Genomic DNA, 23,519 nt, shown 5'->3' with positions numbered 1-23,519 from the left:
GGCGAGGAGTCACGTATGCGCGTGCGCATTTGGTGCCCCACTGCGGCTCTCTCATCCTCCTTACCCCCACACCGGATATGACATAAACATCTTAAAGCTTTCTATGTGCGTCACTTCCGCAAACAGGATGGCGGAAAGCCTAGTTTGGTGAGCGCTGCGCAGACTCTCAGGCCAGTACGTTCCTCCGTCCTGAGGAGCCGCGCGCGGGTGGGGGCCACTGGCCGGGCTCGGAGCACGAAGCGCGAAGCCGCCGTTCAGAAAACAGCGTCCGTGCGCCCGCGCCGCCTCTGCGGTTCGAGTCATTTGCTTTCCGCAGAGCGGGAAGTTTGGGGGCGGGGCCGACGCTCACGTTCCCGCGCGCACCGCAGGGGAGGAGACAGAGCGAAGGGCTGCGCGCGCGCGGCGGGGGAAGGGGGCGGGGCAAAGTGGTGCAGGGCGGGAGGGGCTCGCAGCGCCGTCGCTTGTTGATTGCTGGGTGGGACGCAGAAGAGGGAGGTGCGCGAGGGCGCTGTTGCCGGGGAACGGGATGGGGCTCGCGCCAGCGTCCGCATGTGCCCTGCGAGGGCGGGGCAGTGAGAGGCCCGGGGGTGGGGCGGAGCCTGGGCCCGGAGTTTGGGGGGAGGAGGAGCTTATCGCCTCTTATCCATCCTTATCGCCCCGCCCCTTTCGCGGTTGTCCGGGGGGGTCCGTGAAGGTGACCTGCCGGGAGTCTCTTCTGCTGCTCGCGGGTCAGAGACTGGGGGGGGGGCGGGTCTTTGCCGCCCGGAGCCCCGCCCTAGTTCCCCCTTTGCCGGGGCCTAGGCCTGGCGCCAGCGCGTGAGACTCCCCGAGTGTGGCTGGGCCCGGGCCCGGGCCCGAACCTGGGGGGCGGCGTCACCGGGCTGCCTTGGGCCGGGCCGAGCCGGGGTGCGGAGGGAGACCCGGTGGATGAGCTAATGGTCCCTTCTGGCTTTAGACTCTGAAAAACGTCGGCTTGAAATCTAGCCAGCTGGGGACAGGAGTGTCTGGCCCTTACCTGGGCTATGCCAGCCCTTGCTTTTGACCACCTTGTTTGCCTCCTTTTAATTTTTTTCTTTCCTCTCTTTTGTGAGACAGAATCACACCAACAGGAGAGCTGCTCAGGTGAAACTAGCTGTACCAAGTCCTGTCAAATGCTCAAAACAAACTGGAACAGAGAGAGAGAGACTCATATGGTAACTTGGGTGTTATCTGTGTTAAAGCCAATTGAATAAATTTAAAATGTTACTTTTTAACCTGCTGTCTTCTTTTGACTAATCAAATATGAGAGCTAGATTGTGTGCCCTCTGTAGCAAAAACTGCTTTTAATTTGTTTCTATAGCACTAGATATGGGGCTTTTATAACGTAAGGGAGAACAAGCATAGATTGTAAACTGAAAGTCAAATCTCACTTTTCTCACAGAATTTATTCATGAAAAAAACATTGATTCCTGTTTGATCAAGCAACAAGAAGAATAACCTCCAACATGTCCGATTTGAGCAGGGCTGAAGAACAAGAGTTAGAAAAGAGCTTAGTTGAGGAAGGAGATAGAACAGCATCTAAAGCTTCAGAGGCAGAGTCTGCTGTCAGTTCGGATGACAATAATACAACTTCAGATAAAGGGCATTGTGCTGGAAATGAAAAGGAAGATGTTAGTGACCATGAGGACAGCACATCAAAAAAGAGAAAATCAGAACTTGAAGATCATCCTAGAAAAGTGGTGAGTACTGGGCAGACGTAACTGAAAATAGATAACAGGCAGGTATTAAATCTTTGTTTCAGGGTATGGGTTTAGAGAAGTTTATTGATCCTTAAAGTATTTATAACAAGCATTTTTACAGTGTATGTTTAAGATTTTAGCAGCTAGTGTCTCATGATCCACTTAACATAAAAATTAATTTTAGCATCTGCTGCTATTGTCTGAAAACTGAGTGCAGAATTATGTTTGAACTGAAGGAACTGGGAAGAAAGATGGTAATTAGAATGATGAGAGACTTTAAACCGGGGTGGGAAAACTATGGCCCACGGGCCGGATCTGGCACACCAGCCATTTTAATCCAGCCACCGAGTTCTGGGGTCTGAGGCTCCGGCCCTCCAGCTGGCAGTTGGATTAAATGAACTGTGCATATGTATCTTTTGTTGATCTACACTTAGAAAGGGTTTCTGAGTTTAGGGTACACTTCTAGGTTGATACAGCTACGTGGCTCAGGGCTGTAAAATTTTTTGCACTCTGTGGGTTTGGCTACACTTGCAGCTGTACAGCGCTGGTAGTTAAAGCTGTCTTCATACAGCTGTGTAGGGAAAGGGCTGCAGTGTGGCCACACTGACAGCTACCAGCGCTGCAGTGTGGCCACATTAGCAGCGGTGTTGGGAGTGGTGCATTATGGGCAGCTATCCCAGCGTTCAAGTGGCTGCAATGTGCTTTTCAAAAGAGGGGGGTGGGGTGGAGTGTGACAGGGAGCATGGGGGAGAGAGAGAGTGGATTTTCGGAGCCGACACTGTGTCAGCAGCTGCCTTGCAAATTCCGACCACTTCCCCCACCCCTCTCTCATTCACTCTTAAATGCAAATAGCCTTCAGACCAGATAAGCAGTGACTCTCTCCCCCTCGCCTCTTCTCCCCCTCCCCTTTCTCTCCTCAAGCAAACACTAGCTGAGGACATTCCCTGCCTGCCTCTGCTTGAGCAAACAATTGCTGTGGCTATGGCTACACTTAAACTTCAAAGCGCTGCCGGGGCAGTGCTTTGAAGCGCTAAGTGTAGTCAAAGCGCCAGCGCTGGGAGAAAACTCTCCCAGCGCTGTCCGTACTCCACCTCCCTGTGGGGAATAACGGACAGCGCTGGGAGCGCGGCTCCCAGCGCTGGGGCTTTGACTACACTGGCGCTTTGTAGCGCCGCAATTTGCAGCGCTGCAGAGGATGTGTTTTCACACCCTGCTGCAGTGCTGCAAATTTGTAAGTGTAGCCAAGCCCTGTGTTTGCTTTTTAGATAAGCAGCTCCGGGAGCCCTGAGTTCACAACAAAACAAAGAGAGGCATCATAACAAAACAAAGAGAGTTCTTTAGTTAAAAGCATTATGGGAAAATTCCGGAGGTCAGTTACAGTGTAGTAAGATTAATCACTATTTACACTGGCACCCCAGCGCTGCAGCACCAGGGCTGTTCTCTTTATTCCTCTTGTCCATGTGGAGTACAACCAGCGCTGTAGCCAGGGAGATACAGTGCTGTATGTGCCTTGCCAGTGTGGACGGGGAGTAAGTTGCAGCGCTGTAAAGCTACTACCAGCGCTGCAACTCTCCAGTGTAGCCAAGGCCTCAGTAATGTACTTAGTTCAGCCTATCCTGCTGTGTAAAGGTGGCTAGATTGACATAGTTGTTGGAGAGATGGGTTATCTGCATTGATGGAAAAGTCCCTTCCTTTGATGTAAGAAGCATCTACATTACAATGCTACAGCAGCACAACTGCAGCACAGTGCCATAGCTATGCTGCTGTAGTTTAGACGAGGCTGTGAATTCAAAATGGATTTCTGATACTAAACTTTTAAGTTCTACTTTGGAATAACTTTTGGAGAATGTACATACAGCCCTTAAATCCATGGCTTCACTGGGATGAAATAGATTCTTTCAGTGAACAATGGGAATAGCATTCAAGAACTTAAACCATCTTTCTGCAATGAAGAGATGCCTTGAATCACTCAGCAGGAACCACTTTGGCCAGTTCTGTTTGTACAGTGTCTAGCACAGTGGGATCTTGGACTATGACTAGGGGTCTTCGGTGCTCTAGCAATACAAATAACTAATAATAATAATGGTGTTAGGTATTAAAGAGTGTCCTCCTTGGTTGGAATTAAAGAACTGAGGACAGTGATCAAGGGAGGAGTTGGGAAATAGTCTTATGTAAATGAAACCAGTAAACTTTGCCATTACTACTTATGTGTTTTAAAAACCTGAGCTCAACATCAGTCTTTTTAATTAAACACTGAAGTGTGTTCACACTCTCTCATTTGATTCTCTTGTTTTCCATTGTGTATAGCATTTGGAAGAAGGGCATGGACAAACTGTAGCTGCACATTACAATGAACTTCAAGAAGTTGGACTAGAAAAACGTAGCCAGAGTCGCATTTTTTTCCTCAGAAATTTTAATAACTGGATGAAGAGTCTTCTCATTGGTATGACTCCTTTATTGCTTACTTTTGTCCTCACTTGAAAAGTTAGTCATTATACTATACTGTATTGCAGTGTATCTAATTTTCTTGGTTACATTCAAATATGTCCTGTGGTCATCACAAAACAATCATGGTCATGTTAAGACTGCAGCTAAACATTTTCTGCTTTCTAGTGTTCATTACAGCGTATCTTTACTCAGAGGAAATTATTTAGTTCAGCTCTTTTAAAATTTGATTGCAAGCTTTTCAACGCATTGATTTTTCTTCCTTTTCCCTATGTGCTTTTATGCATCTAGCACAATGGGAGTCCCAGTCCTGATAAGATACTCTTACATTATGGTCATGTCAAATGTTGTTTTAAAACATTAAACACCAGCTGACGCTCCTGAAAACTTGATAGATATTAAGTTTAGAAGCTAATCTGCTTGTTGTAGTTTGCCCCTTCCCCCACAAGTAACGTGCATGCAAACAGAATCGTTGTTTCTCAGGACTTAATTTGTTCTTGTAAAATCTCCCGTAGAAGTCCTAATATTTCATTTTTTATTATCTTTTTCTTTAGAGGTATTATTACTTCATATGTAGAATAATTTTATACTATGTACATTTTAAGTATTTGAAAACATTGATGTGTCAGAGTGTGAAGGGAGACACATACTTGCTGTATGATCAATAATTTTTAAAGGTATAGAAAAACTACAGAATATTAGAGGGAAAAGAAAATGTAGTAACTTTCAAAAGTGATCCTGGTTCTTACTTTCCCATAAATCTATCTTCAAACTCGAGTAAAGTAAAGGAACAAAGACTAAGAGAAATCAGTAAATAAAGAATAGCAGAGCCAAGGGAAATAAGTGCCAGGGATTTATAAAGAAAAGATTTTTCCAGGGAAAACTTGATAGCATTTGTCTTATAGCACTAAAAAATTAGTGGGTAAAAGCAGTGAGGGGTAATATTTAGATTATTATAAAGCATTTGATGTGTAGTCTCTTGAAATCTTATTCAGAATTAATTTAAATCTGTTTGGGTACATGCTCTATAACATGGATTAAAAACTGTCCAAAAGACCCTGACAAAGGGTAAGACGTAGTGAAGTATCAGGTTGAGGAGGAAAGGTCTGCAGGTATGCCAGAAGGAATATTGTTGGGCGTAGGCTTAATTAATAACTTTGTGATTGTACTGGGAGTAAACTAACCAATGAAATTTGCATAAGATCCTAACACCGGTTAGGGCAGAGAAATAATGTAGGATCCTAGAGAGGGTAATACCAGGGATAAAAAGCAACAAAATGAAATTCCACTTTGAAAAATGCAAGCTAACACACATGGGATAAAAAATACTCTTTGGAAAGGAGAATCCTTGTAATGCTTACTAAAACTTAGACTGGGTAATAAAGAGAGAATCAAATTTGCAATATGATGGCAGCCAAAAAAATACTATATTCTGTCGCCTTTTTCCACTCTCCACCCGTTTCTGAGTTGCTCCGCAATGGTGTTCCTAGACCCAGTAGGGTAGCTCATTCCTTCTTTTAATTAAAAGAATGCTCTCTCATGCTCATAATTCATACCCAACCTCATTCTGGATGAGATTCCTTTTGTATTTTGTCAGTCCTGCTTCTTAATCACCTCTGGACTCAGGGTTAAACAAAGCAACACATTGCTTTTTTTCTGTCCTATAAAACACCCTTCCTTCCCAAGGCATGGCTTCTGCTGCACACACAACACTCAGCCCAGGAAGCATTCATTCCTTTTTTCCCCTCCAAATCTTTTATGACATTGATAAAATGTGTTTTTAAAAAAGTCCCCCCCTTCCCCCACCCATCCACACACACTTAAAAAAACCACACTTCAGGAAAAGAAGTATACAGAGCTCGAATCAAACGTTTGTTTTTTTTTTAAATAAACTCTAATGTAGTCTTCCAATGAATTTTGAAATTCTAAAATATCAGACTTTGGTGCTTTAGGGAACTTTGTATAATGAAAGAGGCTTCATTGTTAGTTCAATATGTGCTTTCTCTTTTGTAGGTGAATTTATAGAAAAGGTACGACGTAGGAAGCGAGAGATCACTGTGTTGGATCTGGGATGTGGCAAAGGTGGAGACCTGCTTAAATGGAAAAAAGGCAAAATCAGCAAACTTGTGTGCACAGGTAAGAAGGCAAAGTAACTTTCTAGAGACAGTACAAAAGGTGCTGTGGAAATGTATGCATGTACCATGAACACGACACTTTGTTCCTTTCTTTCTGGATATGTCCAAAAATGCTGTGCTTGCTGTGAAGGAACTTCATTTCAGTGCTCTGCCCTGGCTTTTTTTTATCATGTTCATTTTATAATGGTTCCTGGTTAAACTGTTAGCGTAAACAGAGGGGAAGGTCCCTAGTGTTTCTTTTCAGTTATCATCCATTTTACCTCATAAATACAAAGTGAATGTTTGGAATCGAGTAAAAATGTTTGTTTAAAATCTCCATGAAAAACGGAGTGTACATATACACTGCAGTTAAAAGCCCACAGGCTCAGGCTAAGGAACTGTTTAATTGTGGCATAGATGTTTGGACTTGGGCTGCAGACCAGATTCCAGGACCCTGTTGGGTGGGAGGGTCCCAGAGCTCAGGCTGCAGCCTGAGCCCAGACTTCTACCCCTCAATTAAATGGCCATTTAGCCCGATCCTCACGAGCGTAAGTCACCTGGCATGGGCCAGCCATCGGTGTTCAATTGCAGTGTAGATAGTACAGACACCCTTAGTCACCACTTAATTACAGAATCAAATTAATCAACCGTTAATTACAGAATTAATAATACAGAGTTGTATAATCTTGATCTTAAGTTTGCTTTCCAGTTACTGGAGCATTTTATCAAGGAAGTTTTAAAGGAAGATACTGGCAATATAGCACTGCAAAACAAGTGCATTGGTGTTATCCTGAAAACTTCCTTTACTATGGAAAAAGCAAGGAACTATTTTTAGAGATTTTAGATTCTGAGAAAAATTATAATGCTAGGGAAAAAGCTAATTTTTATTTTACCAGTTTACTGTGATATCACAGGGTTGGAGTTGTCTTTGGTGCAGAATTAGCTATGAGGAGGAGATGGGATCTGATTGACTGAACCCTTCATTCCTTTTACCATATCTAAATAGCATTTTTGTTTAAATCTGATATATTTTAAAGATTTCTTTATAGTAACAGTCCTTTACTAATAGTTATGTATTTTATAGAGGGGGAAAAATTATTCTTGATATCTTGAGGACCACAGTTATTTTCTACCCTCATTGGGTATTTTTGGCCATTTGCATGTTCAGTTAACTGATTTGTGTACACACTTCCTATAATGGTCTAAACCAGTTACACATTGCACACTAATAGTATTTAAAACTGTCTCATTGTCCTCGTTATTCAGTCAGCAGTTATGCCTGTGGCGTTCACATCTCTTAGATGTAGTCTACACTAGACAAATTTCTTACTGCTGATAGTGAGGTATGTCTACATTAGAAACACTACAGTGGTGTGTATATCAGGGCTTAGATCAACTTAATTACATCACCCATGGCATGAAATTTTTCACAGCCGTCAGCTACTTTGTAGCACAGAGCAGCCCTGAATGTCCTCAATAATTTCAACTAAGCACCTTTTATCTGCAAGTGTAAAGAAAAAGAAACCTTCTTCAGTAGCACTTCAAAAACCCACAGAGTTGAACTGTATCCATCCATGTCAAGTGTCATTTTTTTTCTAGTCTAACCAGGCCTTAGAACTCTTTAGATTTCTCTGCAAACTCTTGAAGACAACACTGCATCATTTTTACATCCGTCAGTCTCTTCACATTGTTTCCAATACAACTTTTCCAATACAAGGTTTCCAATACAACTGTAATGGCTAGAAATTTCTTTTATTAAAGCTTACATTCTGTGGAATATCTATTTTATTGTATGAGGGCTAAATTAAAATTAAGGGCGTTGGTTTGGCTCGCTGCCATTTTTAGTACCAAGTATGTGTGTAACAAGTTAATGTGCCTAGTTCCTTGTAGTCCACATAAGTATAAATAAAACTTCATAATGGAGCATAGCTACAGAAAACCAGCTTTTACTCATACTATAGTATATCGGCTCTAACTCCAATCATACCTATCTGAAGAGAAGTTTGTGTATGCAGTTTATTTTTTTTATAGATATTGCTGAAGTTTCCATGCAACAGTGCCAACAGCGGTATGCTGACATGAAAGCCCGGTGTCGTTCTAATGAATACATTTTCAATGCAGAATTTATAACAGCTGATAGCTCCAAGGTACAGTTGTTCTGCTTTATTTACTAGTGTTGTAACTAGTTTCTTGGCATTCTGATTTGAATAAATGTTGGAAGTCACTAGAGTAAAAGTTCAGGAGCGTTTTGAGGAGGGAACACTTTAAGGTTAAATTGTTACACTAAAACAGGGATGGGCAAACTTTTTGGCCCAAGGGCCACAACTGGGTATAGAAATCGTATGGCAGGCCATGAATGCCCACAAAATTGGGGGTTGGGGTGCGGGAAAGGGTGAGGGCTGCAGCAGGCTCTGGGGTAGGGCCAGAAATGAGGAGTTCAGGGTGTGGGAGAGGGCTGGGGTAGGGGGTTGGAGTGCAGGGGGGAGGGTGAGGGCTCTGGCTGGGGGTGCGGGCTCTTTGGTTGGTTTGGGGATGGGGGATTTGGGATGCAGGAGAGTCCTCCGGGCTGGGACTGAGGGGTTCAGAGGATGGGAGGGGGATCAGGGCTGGGGCAGGGGGTTGGGGCATGGGTGTGTGCTCTGGAGTGGGGCTGGGGATGTGGGCTTTGGAATGCAAGAGGGTCCTCCGGGGTTCAGAGGGCGGGAGGGGGATCAGGGCAGGGGGTTGGGGGAGGTGGCTCAGGGGTGCAGACTCCATGCGGCGCTTACCTCAAGTGGTTCTCATACACAGCAGCATGTCCCCCAAACGGCTCCTACATGGAGGCACGGCGCCAGGCGGCTCTGCTGCGTGTTGCCTTGTCTGCAGGCGCTGCCCCTGCAGCTCCCGTTGACTGTGGTTCCCGGCCAATGGGAGCTGTGGGGCCCTCCCTTGGGATGGGAGCAGCGAGCCCCATGGCTGCCCCTACGTGTAGGAGCTGGAGAGGGGACATGCCCTGTTTCCAGGAGCCGTGCAGAGCAGCCCCTAACCCTGCTCCCTGGCTGGCGATCCAGAGTATGGCAAGCCCCAGACCCCGCTCCCCAGCAGGAGCTCGAGGGCCAGATTAAAATGGCTGGCAGGTCAGATCCGGCCTGCAGGCCATAGTTTGCCCACCCCTGCACTAAAGGCTTGTCTATATGCAGGCTTAGGGTTTGTCTACATTATGCACTGGGCAGCCATCGATCCAGCGGGAGTCAATTTATCGCGGTTAGTCTAGACGTGATAAATTGACCGCTGAGCGCTCTCCTGTCAACTCTGGTTCTCCACTGGAGCGTGAAGCGTAGGCGGAGTCGACGGGGGAGTGTCAGACGTCAACTTACCACAGTTAAGACACCACAGCAAGTAGATCTAAGTATGTCGACTTCAGCTACATTATTCATGTAGCTGAAGTTCCATAACTTAGGTCGATTTTCCCCTCCTCCCCCCCCCCAGTGTAGACCAGGCTTTAGAGTGTGGCAAGATGGGGGTGTAAACGTACAATGCACTAGTTGGCTGTGTGGACTCTGCTGTCACACACTCATTCTGTAGTGCACTTTGGCCACTTAGCACACAGCAGGTTAGTGTGCTGTAGATTTTACACCCCAGCTTGCTATACGCTGAGTCTCTATGTAGAAAAGCCCTAAATTAATCATTAGAACTATATAAGTTGACAAACAGTTGCTTAAAACGAGTTCTGACAAACTCTTTCGTTGTTTTGTGATGTACTCTTGAAAGGATAAATACATCTTTCACCTACCAAAGGTGCCTTTCAATTTCCCCACTAACTAGTGGGGTCATATTATTCCTAAAATTTTGCTAATTGTTGCTACATAGCCACTAAGGAAGTTATAAAAATTTGTCTTGATGGGCCCGTGTTCTGTCCTACCCCCAGAACAAATGTGGAAGACGTTCTGACTTTAATTTAGGAGCAAGAGGACTAAATAATCTTCATGCTACTAAAATGCAGCATATTAGGTGAAGTTTTCCAGTAGCATTTTTATTTTCCATATTGCTTATATTTAGAACTTATTTTGATAACTTTTCACAGCTTTGGTCTCTTGTAGCAAGGCTTGTGGAAAGACCAGTCTGACTCAAATTCCAAGGGCTCATTCTAGCAATCACAGATTAATTGTCTGTGGGGAAAGGGTGTGTGTGCAAGTGCATGCAATAAAACCATGTGATTAAAAATGATACATTGATTATTTTTAACCTAGTAAATGGTATTTCAAAACTGAAGTCATGTATCTTGCTGTTTTTTATTTAGAAAACACAAAAACGTACAAATATCTACAAATTTTGTAAACCGAAAATTCATCTTAATAAAATTTGCCATAATTCGCTTGCAGCTGAACTCTCAGTAACAATACTAGAATCTATTTTGGAAACGAAAAGTTGTAACTTAATGGGCTTTCTATTTCATTTTATTTCTCTTTCTGCCAAGCAGTAGTTCATGTCTGAATTTGCTGAGGGGAAGAGGGAAATAAACTTTTTTTTTTTCTTTCAAGTACTTGGATTCTGGGATTGGCATGCACTGCTGGAGGATTAACACAAACCACTTTTTTTGTTTCTGCAGCCTTTGGTATATGTCTCATAACTCTTTTTAATCCATTTCAGGAACTTCTGTCTGACAGTTACAGTGATCCACAGATGTGCTTCGACATATGCAGCTGTCAATTTGTTTACCATTACTCATTTGAGACATATGAGCAGGCTGACATGATGCTTAAAAATGCTTGCGGGAATCTCTGTCCTGGAGGGTATTTTATTGGCACAACTCCAAATAGCTTTGAGCTTGTGTAAGTGCTATTCATTCTATTAATTTTTAAAATTGTATGAAATGTTATCAAATTTAAAGGAGAGTCACTCTTTGGGTGCCCTTGATGTATTTTACAGCAAAACGTTTCCAGCTGAGGGCCTGTGTTGCCTGCTTGCCGAGAGTCAGACATATAGTAACTTGAATAAAATGGAGCAGATTGCATCCACCCTCATCTTTCATAGGGAGGCATGCCCTCAGGGTACTACAGTTCCTAGCACGTAATGCTTCTGTATTGATTTAATTGGTGACAAAACAAGTACAACGTGGGCTGTAGCTGCAAGCTTCCTCTATGACACTTTTGAATCTGCCTATTTCTAACCCTGAACTGCCTCTAAAGGATAAAGAGTTCAGTTTCCATGTTTGTCTAATTCTTGACCCCTTTGAGTATTATAACCCATTATCTTCAGACTGTTGAAATTTGAATAAAAACTTTTTCATTCCCATGTTTTTATGTTAGTCCTAATTGATGGCTAAGTTTATTAAGGGAGACGGAGCAGTGCAGAGAATAGGGGCACTGGAATGGACTGTGTCCTTCTGTGACCTTGTCCAAGGTCCCTGCACCTCTCTTTAGTTTCTTTATCTGCAAAATGAGAATAACAGCGTATTTATCAATGATTACTCTTTTTTTATATATCTTTATGTAGAAAGCGACTTGAAGCCTCAGAAACGGATTCATTTGGGAATGATGTGTACACTGTACAGTTTGAGAAGAAGGGGGAGTATCCCTTGTTTGGCTGCAAGTATGACTTTAACTTGGAAGGAGTTGTTGATGTCCCTGAGTTCTTGGTTTATTTTCCTTTGCTGATAGAGTAAGTTTACTTCTGACTTCATTATATAATCAAATTTTGAAGAATTATATGAGCACTTGTCTAGCAGAAATCTACCACCAGGCATTACTGTAATATCAGGATAGACTACTTAAAATGTTTTTTTATTATTCTCTCAAATCTGGTTCATATTTGGAGTATTGGTAGTGAAAATTCTTGCAATAAAAAATATGTCTTCAGATCCTGAGTAGTAGCCCCAAATTAAGATGCTGGTGTAAAAGTGTTTCAGATTCTTGATCAGGTAGCTAAAACTTTATATTTTTATGGTATTTGTAAATTGGTTATGCTGTGTTGCCAACTATTTTAAGGCCTCCATGTTTTTTAACAGGACCCTACTAATTTCAGTTGTGCCTCAGAATGAACTCATTTCCCCTGCTGCTATTACTTAAAATGCTAAGATACTTGGGGAGAAATCCTAGCTTTGTTGAAGTCAGTGTAAAACTGTTTGACTTACTGGAGCCAGGATTTTACCCTTCAGGGAGCATTTCTGCTCTGAAAAGTATCACTAAAAAAGTGAAGTGATCTGCCCATGTGATATATGTGGATAGAATAAAAAAAAGCCACAGTTAGGCTTGTAGAGCCAACATATCTAAGAATGCTGAGGATTCTGTTCAGACTTGTCAGTCTATTGATATAAATGCTTACTAAATCACAACTAGTTGCAGGCAGTAGGGTTGCACGGGAGTCACTGAAGGCATAATCTGTCTTACAGAATTCTTATTATTGGGGTTAATTGTGAAATGGGCCTTCTTTCTTTCAGGCCTTCTTTTTAAATCATAATGAAGCTAAAGAAGGTAAAAAGCCCAATTTTTTTCCCTCCAAAGACTTCCTCTGAAATAGTGTATACTCCAGCAGTGTTTCTCAACTTTTTGATATCGGGGACTGACTTGCTGTCTTCCTAAACTGTGTCAGTGAAATCTCATGGACCAGGAGGCTTCCACAGACTGGTAGTTGAGAAACACTGCTCTATGGTCTGTGTTTGAGGATATGTAAATATGCATCTAGCTAAAAATCTCACTTTCAGCTAACTTCTTGTGTGTGTGTGGGGGGATTTATACATATGTACAAAATGAATTTTAATTAAAAGTTGTTCCATTGTATATGAAACAGATTTTAAAAAATCTAACACTAAATAAGTTTCAAAAATTGACAAAAGATGTGACCTTCCTCTGCCCACAGCTTGCCTTTCCTTCCCATATTCTCTTCTTTCTCCCTTGTCTCCTCCTCTAACCTCTCCACTTTGTGCACTGAACCCATCCCATCTCCTGATCTCTCTCACCCATACTTACCTCCTCCCTTACTTTTTTCCTTAACCCCTTGCTCTTTCTGCTTATAATACAAGCATGCTTCAACCTCTCCTATCTTAAACCCAAAAGAAATAAAACATGCCACTCTTGACACCGTTTGCCTCTCCAACTACTGTCCCATCTCCCTTTCGTGTCTGAGGGCTTGTCTACACTTACTGGAGGGGGATGCACAGCGAGCGATGAGTCGGCGGTCGATTTAGCAGGTCTAGTGAAGACCCACTAAATCAACCGCAGATCGCTCTCCTGTTGACTCCTGTACTCCACCTAAATGAGAGGTGCAAGGGGAGTCGACAGGAGAGCGTCTCCCATCGACATAGCGTAGTGTGGACCCCATAGTAAATAGATCTAAGTATGTCGACTTCAGCTACGTTATTGACTTAGATCAATCTCCCTGCATAGTGTAGACAAGGTCTAAGCTAATTGAAAATGTTATCTAGAATTGTTGTCTGTAGTTTCTCTCCTTCAGTTCCATCCCACACTCTCTTCAGTCTAATATCTGCCCCTTGCACTCCACTGAAAAGGCTCTTGACAAAGTCTTTAATGATGGTTTCCTAGGCGAAGCTCAGAACCAGTACTCTTCATCCTCGACCTGTCAGTGGCCTTTGACACTATCATCATGCTCTTCTTGTCCCTTGATTTCTGTTACGCTGTCCTCTTCTGGTTCTTCTCCTGCCTCTTTAATTGCTCCTTCAGCAAGTCCTTCAGTGTATCCACCTTTTCCCCACCTCCAACGTTGTCTGGCTTCCACAAAGCTCTGTCATTTGGTCTCTTTCTCTTCTTTACACTTCGGATAATCTCCTCTGCAGCACAAATTCAACTATCCTCTCTATAGTGACAGCTCTCAGATCTATCTCTTCCCTCCGGACTGTCATCCTTCTCTCCAAAATGAAATCTTGGCCTCTGTCTTGTGACTTTTAAATCGTTAGCTGAAGCACAACCATCTTGCTTGTTGCCCACGTCAATAATTAGTCCTTCATCTTTGACTCAGATCTTTCTAGATCCTTGCGTCCATTCTCTATCTCAATCTTATAGATTATCTTACATGTAAGATACAGCCTTTCCTATCCATCCACACAGCTTGTCCAGGTTCTCACCATTTCATGTCTCCATTACTGCAACATTCTTTTTTCTAGCCTTGATAAATGCAGTCTTGCCCATTTATATCCATTTAGAATGCTGTTGCAAAGAATATTATTCTAGCCCACTGCCTTGACCACGTAACTTCTCTCTTTGGATCACTTCACTGGCTTCCCTTTCTCACATCAAACGTTAGATGTGTGTGCTCGCTTTCAAGGCCCATCCCCACCCTACTAGTCATCTGTCATTTACTATTGAAATGTCAGCTCCTGCTGATTGGCCAGTAATGCCAGCCTTCACTGCCCACTTGTTAATTTCTTAGATCCATGTAAACACCCACAAAGCTACCTTGTTATCCTTAAAATCCCTTCTTAAAGGTCTTGCCTTTGCAGTGATGCCTCAAACGTGACAACATTTAGACTGCTGGTATGCTAATACTAGTGCCTATCATGGTGACCAATACTGTCTCATTGTTTCCTTATATTCCCTGTCTATATCTATCTGTTTCTTGTCTTATATTTGGGGAAGGGACTCTCTTTTTATTCTCTCTGTACTGAATGCAGTACAATGGAGTCCTGGTCCATAATCAGGGCTCTTAGGCATTATGGTAATACAAATAAACAATAATAATTAGGCAAAAGGCCTCTGATTCCTATAGGCCCAGCTCCAGTATTAGGTTCTGTTAGTATAGACCTGTGCAGAATCCCATTTAAGTTGATAGAACTCTTCATGGGTTCAAGGGCTCATAGTAGCTGATCTTGATGCAGGGGGGCATAATGCGCAAAAAAATAAATTAAAAAAAAATTTTTTTACTCCAAATTCAGATTGAGTTGTCAAAACTTTTGTGTTTCAGGGAAAGAGAAATTGCTCTGTCCAAGTCAGAAATATTTATACCCAGGCTTAGAGCAGAGAATTTTTGATGACATAACTCCTTGAAAATGGATATTTGATGGCAATGTGGACTTTTCCAGCCTTTCTGACAAAAGCCATAAATATATAACGTTAGAGGTTTCAGTCCTACTGAAGACCATATGATGTCCCTGTGGTTCAAAACTATCAACTATGATAAACTCAGGCTTTTGTTGCTTTTTCACAGAATGGCAAAAAAATATGGCATGAAACTAGTCTACAAAATGACATTTCGGGAATTCTACGAAGAAAAGATTAAGGATGAGGAAAATAAAATGCTGTTAAAGCGAATGCAGGCTTTGGAGGTAAATATAAAAATGCTGATTTTAAAAAACTCATTTCATTTAAATAGTGTTTTGCTTCTTGCTGGGGTTGATCTAGTTTAGCAGTAGCTTTGGGCAATAAATTATGACTACTAGTCAAGTGCTGGCATTGTAGGAGCCAAATAGTTCCTATGGCATGCTGCTGAAAGCAGTTAATCTTCTAAATTTTGTAGCTAACGAGTTTCAAGTATATTCTGTTGAGGACAAGTTTTTATATTAGGTAACTAGGCAACTATGCATGTTATACTTGTAATTTCCATTTAACAGGTTCTACACACTTGTGCTTTGTATTGTATTTGCTTATCTTTTTATGTGTGTGTGTGTGTGTGTGTGTGTATATTTGTAATATCTGGTGCTAATAAACAACTGTTCATTGTAAAGAGTGGTCCGATGCCTCCATTATAAACAGGAGAAAGAATTGGAATAGAAGGACTTGCTGTTGTCTGTCATAAAATTACCTTTTTTTATGTGCAAGAAACCTATTTATTAGAAAACCGAGCAAGAATTGAATTATGTATACAAAAATAAATATATTGTATATAAAGGACCATCATTCTTTTAAATGTAAATCCATAACTAGTCTTATAGCTATGTCCAGCAGTAATCTTTTACCCTGAGTGTCTCACTTACACTTGGTTCCCCCAAGGAACGGGGTGTGTGTGTGTGTGTGTGTGTGTCTTCTGCAGCTTCAGTCAGTTTTCCAAAACCGGAGAGGTTAGCACTATACACACACTCCTGACCGTGGTTGATCTTGCCTAGTTTACATTGCAATAAAACTAAAGGGCCTTGTCTCCACTATGTTTGTACAGCAGAATAGCTAACCAGCATTAGTTACACCATAATAAAAGCACACCTTTTTTTGGTTAGTGAAGACCTAGCCATAATCTGTCAGGAGAGAATTTGCTTATACCGGAAAAGCAGAAAGTTTAGAGTGAGCAGAATGAAGAGCAAGAGTTGAGAATAAGAGGAAACAAGATTAAAGATGTATGAACAGGGACAAAGATGTGTTGAAAAATGAAGACAAGGATGGTAGGTTAATTTTGCAAGGAAGCTAATGAAAGGATTCAAGGAGGGGGAAAAGGATCAGAGAGAAGAATATGGTTTTGCCACAGTATTTTGGATTAACTATCGAGATGAAAAGGTCGCCACAGTGCTTAAGGTCACAAGCAAGGTTTTTGCAATGACAGCATCAAGAAAGGACAAACATTAGAGATGTAAATACTATAATAATTATGTGTTACAGATGCAATATACATTTTTGTGATGGCTTGTGTGAAATGATAGTAGTTTGTCGTGTTTGTAGACTTTTTTTTTTTATAAACATGATGACTGATGCCCATCCAAGTTGATAGCTGTGATAGTATACTAGACAAAGCCCTGGTCTACACTACAGTGGTCAACATAAGGCAGCTTACATCAACATAACTCTATAAACAGCTATACTAAAATGTGACTCTTGCCGATGTAACTTGCCTGCCATGCTGACTTAACTCCACCTCCGCAAGCGGCATAGTGCTTAGGTCAATGTAGTTAGGTGTAGATGTCCGTGTAGACACTGCGTTGCTTATATCTATTGTTGTCGTCTCACAGTGCCCCAGACTAACAGTAAATCAGTGCAAGCGCTATACTGGTGAGGCCATGCACCGCCGACACAAGGAGTATAGTGTGGACATGCAAAAGTGATTTAATTACTGCGGTGGCTGTGTGTTGACATACCATAGGTTGATATAATTTTGTACTGTAGATATACCTTTTCTAGCATTGGGCCTCTATGGGTAATTCATGTCCTGATCTAGAAGCCTTATCTTCAGAACAGGACTATGGTGACTTGCCCTGGCAGTGTGCAGGAACTTGAACTGGTACCTGTCCTACAGCTTGAACTGTGAATAAGTAAAAATCACTTTCTGGTATCTAGAATCTTTCACAAATACTCAATCTATTTTAAAACTTCAATTGGTAACTTTGTTTAAAATGATAGCTATGTCATGTCTCATTTTTGATGTTTTGAACATTCATCTATTTTTATAACTTCAGAATTGCATAGGACTTCATTTCCAGTACTTGGAGCAAACAATTCAGCAGCCACTTCAATCTTATCGGTTTTACCCTGTTACAGAACAGTGATGGGACAGTCTTACAGTAGTGAATGTGATGGATAAGTTCTATAGATAGAGATACATATCTATCATTTCTCTGCAGTAAGTAGTAGTCAATTCTGGTTCACTGTTTGACGTAATTAAATAGCATTTCGTGTACATTTGCTCGAGCATAAAAATTGGTTTAATTTTTTTTTCCAGAAAGCAAATAATGAGACTAAATTTTCAGACTTGGCTATCTAATGGTAGGCATTGAAATAACTGCAGATTGACTTTTTTCATAGGTATTGAGCTCCCTTTAAGGCATCTTTTAGAGTATGTCTACAGTGTAATTGAAAACCCATGGCTGGCCTGTTCCAGCTGACTTTGGTTTGTGGGACTCAGGCTAAGGGGCTGTTTCATTGTGGTGTAGATGTTTGGGCTGGAGCCTGGCCTCCAGCCTGAGCCTGAATGTCTACACTGCAATTAAACATTCCCTTAACCTGAGCCCTGTTAGCTCAAGTCAGGTGGCACAAGCCTATTTTCAGTTGAGTGTAGGCATACTCTTATGTAGGAGACACCTTTTTTGGTTCACTTTTTTTTTGTTTGTTTTTAAAAACATCTAGTCATTATGTAGTAACTTACGTCTTTTCTTCAGCCATATCCTGCAAATGATAATTCCAAACTTGTCTCTGATAAACCTGATGATTATGAGCATGCAGAAAAGCTCATGAAAGATGGCAAACCAAAGTTACCTCTGGTAAGTGGTTCGTATTTAAGTGATAGAATCTTGTCAGAAGCAAAATGTGCTCAGTGAAACGGAGGGTCTAGATTTGCAAACACTTAGGCTTCTGCTTAACTTCAGTTCCATTGAAGTCAGGGCTGGTGCAAGGATGTTTCGCACCCTAGGCGAAACTTCCACCTTGTGGCCCCCGCATCCCCTCCATGAGGTGCCCCCCCCGTGGCAGCTCCCCCCTCCGCCCTGAGGTTCGCGCCCCACCTCCACCCTGAGGCACCCCCCGCCGCCCCAGCTCACCCCTTCTCCACGCACGAGCACCCTGAGCATGCTGTCGCTGGTTCATTTCTCCTGCCTCCCAGGCTTGCGGCGCCTAAACTGATTGGCACCGCAAGCCTGGGAGGCGGGAGAAGTGAAACAACTCACCCCTGCCCCGCCTCCTCCCCGAGCATGCTGTGGCTGCTTAACTAAATGCCGGCAGCAACTGGGGCGGCCGAAGATCCGGCCACCGCGGTCGCTGCCAAAGAAAATGGCGCCCCCCCCAAATCCCAGTGTCCTAGGTGACTGCCTAGGTCGCCTAAATGGTTGCACCAGCCCTGATTGACGTCAATGGAATTCTTCATCTGTATAAAGTACATACATAAGTGTTCAGAAAATTAGGGCCTTAGTAGACAATTTATTTAATGGCATATTCAATTTTATAAAAATCAGTGTTAAAATTAAATGGAAAACTTACTATGTTCTTCAAAGAAACAACTATAGTTTAGAATGACCAATACCCGCTCTCTTCCACAAGAGACCTGATGTTTAGTTGTCCTTTACACTAAAGGGTAGCATATCCATGTAGAATGTAAGTCATAGGTTGAAACATTCTTCCCTTTTAAACTGAGATTATTTTTCAAGCACTTGTTTATCCACTCATTGATATATTTAAATAAAGGTCTGATCTTTATAGTAAAAATGTAGTGATAGTGTAACATAAAACCCTATATCAAGGGGGAAAAACTGAAGAGTTAGCTAAACTATTATCTCAAACCTGCAGATGACTGAAAAAGAAATTTCCCTATTAGTTGATAGATTAATTAAATTAATCACCTATGTAAAGAAAAAACTGCTTGGTTTCTTAGACAAGTATTTTTGATACTAACTGTTTTAAAGATTCATGATTATGGGGAATGTTTGATTTATATTTCATCATACTCCATTTGTGATATTGCCTTATTATCAATTTCTTTAAAGGGAACCTTGAGTAAATCTGAATGGGAAGCAACAAGTAAGTACTCTTTGCAAAGTTTGAATACTATTGTTTATCAAAACTGTTTAATAAATAACATGACTGCCTTGGACATTGTGAATGAGTGTAACAATTAAACAGATACTTTCAAACTTGGTGACCTGAGGTTAAGCACTAAATAAGAGGTACCCATTTTTGTGTTCAATAGCTTTGAAAATCAGATTCCTTTTAATTTAGGTGCTTAAATATGGATTTAGTTCCCTATAACTCGGTTTCAATTTAAATATACTTAACAGAAGCAGTTTACAGTGCTCAAAACTTCGAGGAATAAATGCATAGTTTGGGAGAAGGCTTTTTTTGTAGCAAAGATGGAATGGAAACTCTGAAGGCTGATAGATTTGGTCTGAAGCGTTTGGCACCTTGTACCTTAGCTTAGCACAGGCTTTTTTTCTGATCGTGCAGTAAAATTTTAATAAAATAGAAGTTTCACCTTTTGAGGCGAATTAAAGAGCCAAGTAAAAATTAGCAAGCAATTATCAAGCAAACCCGATTATTTTCTTGAGGGCTGTTGATATTGCATATTGCTTTTCTCAGTAGTTAGTATACTTCAGACGCAAGCAGGTTAGGAATAAATAAGAAGTCTGATGGTGATTGAGGATACAATCTAATGATGTTGTGTAGGCTTTTTTAAATAATACAACATTGTTACATTCTGAATGTTTTTAGAGAGAGGTCATAAAATTTTTTCTAAATCATAAAATGTTAAAGATTTTTTTTTTCTTCTGAAATTCTTTCCAAAGAAGAAAAGAAGTTGATTAGAAAAAAATATTTCCTTCCGAGAGACAGTTTTCATATAAGTTATGGCAGACAAAAAGCCATATACTATCAGGTTAATGTTCTTCCAGAGTTTTGTATGTGTTGGCATCCTCAGAAGTGTGTTAAATAAGGCCTTTTTTTTTTTTTTAAATCGCGTGAGTTTTCATACAGTCTTGGGTCACAATTTTTCTCATATGGAGCCTTAATTTTCTTCAAGTAATTCTTTACTCCCCTTTAGTGCTTTGGTTGTACAAACCAAACTAATGTTCTCTTATTATGACTGTTTCAGTTTAGATAAACATACATCAGTCCAGTTGTAAAGGGAAAATATGGAAAACTCTTATAACTACAAGATTTCTTTCTTCTTTTCAGCAACTATTCTAATCTCATAAATGTGGGTTTTCACATTTTTGTAAAGTAATTGTTTCTCTGTTTCCATTAGAGAGAGAGTGAGAAATAGTGCCTTATAAGGAGTAGGATGTAGTCATAGCTTGATCAAATTAAAAAGAATAACATTTTGTTTCGCTGCTGGAAAAGGCATTCAGGGTTACTGTGTAGATTGAGCAACCTTCTAGCAATGACTTATCTTATCATAAGCAAATATATTTGATGCCAGCTGGAAGCCCATAATAACTGTCAAATTGGATTCTGTTTGTTCTCATAAGAAATTGGTCTCGCAGCACTTTCTGACACAATAAATGAACATCTCTGTTACTATAAAACATATGGGTCTCCACAGATTTCACTGTCCCATATCTTTCTTTGATTACTTACCAGATTAAGTATTTCTGCGGAGTGTCGCTCTAGCAGTATGTTTTCAGATCTTGCTTTTTTTTTTAAATTAGCAAACTTCAACTTTCCTTATCTTTTGGATTTTAGTCAGATTTCCTTATTTTTAATTGTACAGAGTTGAACGCATAACCTTAATTCTGCCCACTATATAGAAATAAGTTTTTAAATTTAGGGTTGGTATTACCTTATGTGCACCTATAAATCGAAGAAATTGTGATTTGAAGACTGACCCTCATACATAAAAGGGAGCAGAGTTAAGGTGGCATGTCAAGCACTCTGGTAATGAAATGTGAATGTTTAACTGCAAATAATGTTGCATTAAGCCAGGAGTGAGCAAACTAGGGCCACTTCCAGCCAGATCCAGCTCGCCAGCTGTTTTAATCTGGCCCTCGAACTCCCGCTGGGGAGCAGGGTCTGGGGCTTGCTGTGCTCCAGCTGGGGAGCAGGATCGGGGGGCTGTTCCACGCAGCTCCCGGAAGCAGCAGCATGTCCCTCCTCCAGCTCCTATCTGTAGAGGCAGCCAGGGAGCTCTGCTCTGCATGCTGCCCCCGCAGCTCCCATTGGCCAGGAACTGTGGCCAATGGGAGCTGCAGGGGTAGCGCCTGTGGTCGGGGCAGCATGCAGCAGAGCTGCCTGGCTGCACCTTCGCGTAGGAGCTGGATAGGGGACATGCTGCTGCTTCCAGGAGCTGCTTGAGGTAAGTGCCGCCCGGAGCCTGCACTCCAGCCCTAGCCCTGATCTCCTTCCCACCCGCCGAATCCCTTGGTCCCAGCCCGGAGGACCCTCCTACACCCCAAACCCCTCATCCCCAGTCCCACCTCAGAGCCCGCACCCCCAGCCGGAGTCCACACCCCTGGCCCACCCCAGAGCCCCCTCCTGCACCCTGAACTCCTCATTTCAGGCCCCACCCCAGAGTCTGCACTTCCAGCCAGAACCCTCACCCCCTCCCACACCCCAACCTCAGTTTCCTGAGCATTCATGGCCCGCCATATAATTTCTATACCCAGATGTGGCCCTCGGGCCAAAAAGTTTGCCCATGCCTGCATTAAGCTGATGATAGTGTGCTACTGCATTTAAAATACTTATTGATAATCACTTTGCATTTAATTTAGGTTCATATTTTGTATCTTAGATTTGTGGTTACGCTTTCAGAAGAAATCCAACCCAGCCTCTTAAATACAAAAATACGTTTGAATGGAGACGTGGGTTTTTGCATACAAAAGTTGTAGGTGCAATACTAGAAGTTGCTTTTAAAAATTTGCTGTAATAAGAAATGGTAACTGATGGGGTAGCCATTGTTGCAGTTTCTTTTAATAAATAGATTTTGTTCTGCAACAGCTTAGGAGAGAGGGAAATGTCTGTCTTTATGTTTGAGACCTTTGGAGAGCAGGAAGTAATGCAAATTTTAAATATTCTCTTTTTTCATAGGTATTTACTTGGTTTTTGCATTTGAAAAGCAACAGTGAAAGAACAATACTGGAAGTAGGAAGAAGAGATTGCATCCTGGTACAAGTTGGAGTGATGTAAAACCATTGTGGCGACTATTTTTTTATGTTTATTTTTTAATTATTAGAAGTGTGCAGGACACTACCAAAAACTAGGGCAAGCTCATGAATCTGAGTTACAGTTGCCTGTCTGCGACAGATGGACTTTTGTATATATAGAAGATTGTCTGAACCTGGCTTTTTAAACATTTTTCAGTAATCTGCATGCTCTCAGAAATGCCATTTGAACTCCACAACGCTCTTGTTTCCAATAAGAAGTTTGTTAGTAAAGTTTGTTCAGGTGACCAAGGGCCTGGTCCTGGGCCTGTACCCATTGAAGTCAATGGAAGGACTTCCAGTGACTGCAGTGATGTAGGATCAGGGCCTAAGAGCACTGTACAGCAAAGCTCAGATTGATCACAGTGCAGCACTTCAACAGTGTTAAATTGTATTGAAGTTGTAGTTTATGTAGAAAGGTCCCAAACTGTTCTTGTTTTTTGTGATCACTGGTATGTAGTGTCATTATGTGATAACTTCAAGATTAAATGGTTTATGTTCTGTACCTGAATGTGCTGAAAGAGATGCCTTCAGTAACTGAATTTCTGCCAGTTTTAATGTTCTGCAGATTATCTGCAAACAGGTAGCAACCCCTACATTTAGATTGCCTAACACTTTCAATTATAAAAGACGCCTGTGACTTTTTTACTTAGAAGCTTTAACACTTTTCTTGTTTGTGGCAGTTCTTTGAAACTTGGCAGGGACAAATCTTGGGGGTTAAAGACATGCTTTCCACTCGTTCTGTGAAATATTATTCAGGTTTGGCTGAGTTGA

The 23,519-nt window shown here is 41.7% G+C and overlaps 2 protein-coding genes across 7 annotated transcripts in view; one reads left to right on the top strand and one right to left on the bottom strand.

Moving 5' to 3' along the window:
* The window catches only part of FAM210A (family with sequence similarity 210 member A), a 30,325-nt gene extending 30,020 nt beyond the window's left edge, over nt 1-305 (bottom strand). The window contains exon 1 of the mRNA XM_039522135.1: nt 65-305. Coding sequence (XP_039378069.1) covers nt 65-303 — 239 coding nt within the window. The 5' untranslated portion in view covers nt 304-305. The remainder of the gene's footprint in view (nt 1-64) is intronic.
* On the top strand, nt 12-23,256 carry RNMT (RNA guanine-7 methyltransferase). 6 transcript variants are annotated; one of them, XM_039522130.1, is made up of 12 exons: nt 12-147; nt 1,096-1,193; nt 1,421-1,718; nt 4,026-4,161; nt 6,177-6,299; nt 8,309-8,424; nt 10,907-11,088; nt 11,753-11,917; nt 15,416-15,533; nt 18,285-18,386; nt 19,602-19,635; nt 22,633-23,256. In XM_039522130.1, the coding sequence occupies exons 3-12, from the start codon at nt 1,485-1,487 to the stop codon at nt 22,668-22,670; spliced, it is 1,248 nt and encodes a 415-aa protein (XP_039378064.1). In that variant the 5' UTR covers nt 12-147; nt 1,096-1,193; nt 1,421-1,484; the 3' UTR covers nt 22,671-23,256. The 6 variants fall into 6 exon arrangements, with proteins under 6 accessions (XP_039378064.1, XP_039378063.1, XP_039378067.1 ...); XM_039522129.1 differs by having other exon boundaries at nt 37-174; XM_039522133.1 differs by lacking the exon at nt 12-147 and adding an exon at nt 175-292.
* The last annotated feature ends 263 nt before the right edge of the window (nt 23,257-23,519 follow it).

This window comes from Mauremys reevesii, linkage group 2, assembly GCF_016161935.1.
Source record: "Mauremys reevesii isolate NIE-2019 linkage group 2, ASM1616193v1, whole genome shotgun sequence".
Lineage (NCBI taxonomy): Eukaryota > Metazoa > Chordata > Testudines > Geoemydidae > Mauremys > Mauremys reevesii.
The sequence above is the reverse complement of the archived record's forward strand: the minus strand, read 5'-3'. Positions and strand labels throughout refer to the sequence as shown.

Bases quoted from the DNA above. Each gene is read 5' to 3' on its own strand.
- RNMT (XM_039522130.1), top strand. From the start codon at position 1,485: ATGTCCGATTTGAGCAGGGCTGAAGAACAAGAGTTAGAAAAGAGCTTA. The intron at 15,534-18,284 runs GTAAATATAAAA...TCTTTTCTTCAG, and splicing joins AGCGAATGCAGGCTTTGGAG to CCATATCCTGCAAATGATAA. The intron at 18,387-19,601 runs GTAAGTGGTTCG...ATTTCTTTAAAG, and splicing joins GCAAACCAAAGTTACCTCTG to GGAACCTTGAGTAAATCTGA.